General features: G+C 39.8%; 1 protein-coding gene across 1 annotated transcript; it reads left to right on the top strand.

The window, feature by feature from the left end:
* Positions 1-1,100: 1,100 nt before the first annotated feature.
* On the top strand, positions 1,101-3,941 carry LOC127315062 (glutamate receptor 2.8). The gene is made up of 4 exons (XM_051345592.2): positions 1,101-2,139; positions 2,260-2,572; positions 2,665-3,077; positions 3,187-3,941. The coding sequence occupies exons 1-4, from the start codon at positions 1,594-1,596 to the stop codon at positions 3,673-3,675; spliced, it is 1,761 nt and encodes a 586-aa protein (XP_051201552.2). The 5' UTR covers positions 1,101-1,593; the 3' UTR covers positions 3,676-3,941.
* Positions 3,942-4,460: the final 519 nt, after the last annotated feature.

Raw genomic sequence — 4,460 nt, forward strand, 5'->3', positions numbered from 1 at the left:
AAATTATGAACTAAAGCATGATACTCTTATGAGAAATCTTTTATCCTGAGAGTTCATTGAAGAAAAAAATTCCTTAACTTCGTCATAAAATAAATTCAACATCAATATTAACATAAGCCTCTTCATTTTTTTCCAATACAGTTGATGGACTGTTTAATGTAGAATTAGTACCCATCTAGGATATTTCTTGCTTACAAGTTTGTGTGGAACGAACAACATGTTCAACCACCAAATTCAGCCTAATTTTCATGGTTTTTCTGAATATTTTGAAGCTAACATTTAAAAAATGGATAGGGTTGTGTTGTTGAAATCTTTTTTCTTTATTATTTTTTTATCGACAAAATTACCTCATCAAAATTTAAATATGTCTAGCTAGTTTCTCAACATGAAGAAAGCCGGATAAATCTAGAATAATTGTTTTAATGACGTCCCGGTTGTGGTAGAAATCAGCGTGTATCGTCATTCAAATCCATCTATAATCTTTTGTAAGTTACACTTGGAGTCAGTTAAACAATAGCCACGGGCTATACTAGATACTGATTTCCTTTTTATCGGTCGGTTCAACCGTGTCACTAACTTAAATATCAATGTTTCATATTTTTCATAGAGCTGATAGCGTGTGCATGGCTCGTAGTAGGTATATATGTTCGTTCTCAGAACTAACCGGGAGAAGCTGCTTTCTAGTGGCTGGCCCAGTGCGAGCCTTGCTTCGGTGTCCTCCCTCACCAAAACTTGAAGGGGATAAAAAATTTCGGTGCTTTCTTTTTTATGCCGCAAAAATTCATATCAGGCCGTATATATCTTCGTATAGATATACTAGGTGTATGTAATGTTTGTACTAGTGGATGTGGCTGTCGGTATATTTTAACAGTCAGCGCGTTTGACTACTGATATAGACTTAAACGGACGTACAGACTACTCTAGGTCTTGTACTTATATTTTTTTATTCACATCGCGCCCTTACGAAGAGGTATGAAGAGATCATGACCGTTCATGTGTTTCAGTTCAAAGGGAGACACCGAAGCAAAAATGGGCCCAGTGCAGTATTAGCGTGGGAAATTATCCATTCAGTGTCATTTTCAAAGCCAGAGTGTTTGCTTAACAAAAGGACCACACACACTTCTAGTTCCTCAGTTTGATATGATGCTATATAAAAAATGTAATAGTGCTAAATAAATTCTCTTGGGTAATTATTTTGACACCACGCTATTTGCTCGGAAAGTCCTTTTGGCTCTTGAGCTTCATTGCTCCCTGTGTATTAAAAAAAACTAGTAGTTTAAAAAATCGTGAAATAAAATCCAAAAAATAATTAATGATGTATCCCACAAAAATGCAAAATCTCATTTCGAAATGTTTTCTATTCTAAGCTGCACAAAAATGACAAAGTCTACATTTTTTTTGGTGATCTGAAATCACTATACCTAGATTCACGCTTTTGTTATTTTTGTGTAGCCCAAAATACACATTATTTCCAAATGATATTTTGCATGTTTGTGGAGTACTTTACTAGCTACATAAAAGAAAACAGTTTTTTTGCAACTCACTAATATGATTTTCAAGTTTTTTTTTTGGTAGAAGGGATTACTGACCCTTATGTGCACCAAATCTCCACTCCTATTTGCTTGGCTAATTATTTTGTTGCGTATGAGCTTTGCAGCCGAGGATCTGATCAAGAATGTCCGAGCGCACGCCATCATATGGGGTCCTCACACGCTGACCAAAGAGGATCATGTCTCACACTTGGGCCGTCAATCCGACCACAACCATATCCCGGTTATCTCCTATTCCAGCACTTCACCAGCATCATGTACCTTCTGGATAGAAGATCCTGTAAAAGCTTCTGGAGGCCACCCGAAGTTTGGCTTTACACTTGGAAGTGACAGTATAACGTTTCTTAATCTGAAGACTGATAAAAGAAACGGCGCAAATCTGGATTGCGAAGGTCCACGTATGAAGATTGCGGTGCCTGAAAAACAGGGTTTCAAAGAATTTGTGGATACTACTGATCCGAATAACATCACTGGTTATAGCATTGATATCTTCAAGGCTTCAATGGAGACTTTATATCCTATTCCATGCTATGACTATTCTGTTTTTCAAGGTACCTACGATGAGCTAGTAGGCAACGTATCTTCAGGGGTGAGACTTACTCCCGCACAATTTCATGCCATCCTCTTACAACCTTTCATGAACAACTTCTTAACTTATTGTTCCTCATTATCAAGTTTAATATCTGGTAATTTACTTGGGGATAAACAGACCTATGCCGCTGCAGTAGGCGACGTGACCATAACCGCAGAACGGGTCACTTGCACGGACTTTACAATGCCATACACACAGTCCGGTGTCTCTATGCTTGTTCTCGCCGAGGATGAACCAAATACAATACGGTGGACATTTGTAGAGCCACTAAATTGGAGGCTCTGGTTTGCAAGCCTGGTCTTCTTCTTGTATACTGGCTTTGCTCTGTGGATGATTGAACTGCCCAGAAATCAAGAGTACCAAGGATCAAGTTTGAGACAGTGTAGTACTGCCCTCTACTTTGTTTTCTCTACTTTGACTTTTTCTCATGGTTAGTACTACAAGCTTAACCTTCTCAACACGTATGATTATTATCATAGTTCTGAAATGATATAACCTCATAATCGGTTATTCCATGCACAGGTCAAAGTATTAGAAGCCCCTTGTCAAAAATTGTTGTGGTGATATGGTGTTTCGTAGTGTTGATTCTAGTACAGAGCTACACAGCAAGCTTGTCATCTATCTTAACCGCAAAGAGGCTTCGTCCTTTCATGAATGATTTTGATCAGCTCCAGCGCAGTGGCGACTTTGTAGGATACCAAACTGATTCGTTTGTTCGCTCCTTCTTGCTGAATCATAAATTCATTGAAAGTAGGCTAAGGAACTACACGACGAAAGAAGAATATGCTAATGCTTTAAAGCTGGGGTCAAAGAATGGAGGGGTGTCGGCTATCATCGATGAGATTCCCTATTTAACGTCTTTCCTCTCTTATCGGAATTACAAAAATAATTTTAAGATACTCGGGTGCATATACAAGACTCCTGGGTTTGGGTTTGTAAGCAACTCGACCTAATTCCTTGGTATATTCTAATTTTATTCTTGCAGCACTATGCTGCATTTTTGCGGCAAAATTAATTGCTAACATCATCTTCATATCTCTCCAGGCATTTCATCTAGGTTCTCCACTCGCGCATAATCTTTCGATTGCCATCCTGAATCTTACAGGAGGGGGCTCAGAAATCGAAGAGAAGTGGTTTGGAAGATTCTCACCGCCGATCGGTGTTGGCACAGACTCTGATTCCGGGCCTCTGACTTTACAAAGCTTCTCTGGTCTCTTTGTCATCACGGGTTCCATTTCAACTCTCATGCTTCTGATAAGCATTGCGAGGAGGCTTTATGCCAAATTCACCAGTTTGGGAATGGCTGACTATACTGATGTTGACGACGACTCGGATCCGTTACAGAATGGCATGGGCAACAACCCTGACCCTGATCAACAACCCATCAGTGAAGTTGATAATGACGATTTGCAGGGAGTCCGTGCGGACGGACAAAATGCTCAAGAAGAAGCGCCTGGTCCAGTGCAGCATAATGGCACAAACGGAGGTTCTCTGCCAGCAGAACACATTCAGATTCAGATGGGCACTATATGAGATGGAACCGCTGCACAAGTTCTTCTATTTCCACAAAAGCAATGCTGTATTCCACAGGTTGGATTATATTAGACAGACATAGTCTGTTTTCTCCTCTCTTTTGCAAAGTAGGGATACGTTTAGCGAGTCATGTGAATATGTATCTCTTCAGATAGATATTACTGCACTACATATGTTGTCTTCAAGAAGCAAACGATGTACTAGGTTCCCCAGATCTGTTTGTAAATACACACGATGTACAAAAGACATGGTATTTCAAACATACTACTTCGATAGTTACCGAATAATTTTACATGAATATATCAGTACCAATTTGTTAACAACGGAGCATTTTGCTGAACCATTCAAAAATAGCGCTTTGTATACATCAAACGGTATAAATCTTCGGTGAGTCCATCTGCATGCAAGCTATCCATTCTCCACATAACTTCACCATGGAACTAAGAAGATGTGTCTCATAATGGTAACAGATAGTAAAGCTTCGCTCTGCTTCCTTTGAAATCAAACGGTTGGAAAAAAAATATGAGAACACACGACTGAATTCCATATGATTAATCTCGAGGCACGACCCGCCCAACAGAGTTTGCCCGTGGAGTCTTCTGAAACTCGAAATTCCGACCAGATCAAGGAGGACAAGCAGCCAATATATCTCTATCTTGACGTGAGAGGAACCCTAGGACCGCACCTTTATTCTTCGATGCAGACGAACATGTCCCCACGCCACCATCGGCCTCTCAGCGACAACGAAAAAGATTCAGAACCTCCATCGTAGTATGAAACGGCAG

Source organism: Lolium perenne, chromosome 7, assembly GCF_019359855.2.
Source record: "Lolium perenne isolate Kyuss_39 chromosome 7, Kyuss_2.0, whole genome shotgun sequence".
Lineage (NCBI taxonomy): Eukaryota > Viridiplantae > Streptophyta > Magnoliopsida > Poales > Poaceae > Lolium > Lolium perenne.

Excerpts from the sequence above, each read along its gene's own strand:
- LOC127315062 (XM_051345592.2), top strand. The coding sequence starts at position 1,594 with ATGTGCACCAAATCTCCACTCCTATTTGCTTGGCTAATTATTTTGTTG. Across the intron at positions 2,140-2,259 it reads TAGGCAACGTATCTTCAGGG|ACCTATGCCGCTGCAGTAGG; the intron begins GTGAGACTTACT and ends GGGGATAAACAG. Across the intron at positions 2,573-2,664 it reads TACTTTGACTTTTTCTCATG|GTCAAAGTATTAGAAGCCCC; the intron begins GTTAGTACTACA and ends TTCCATGCACAG.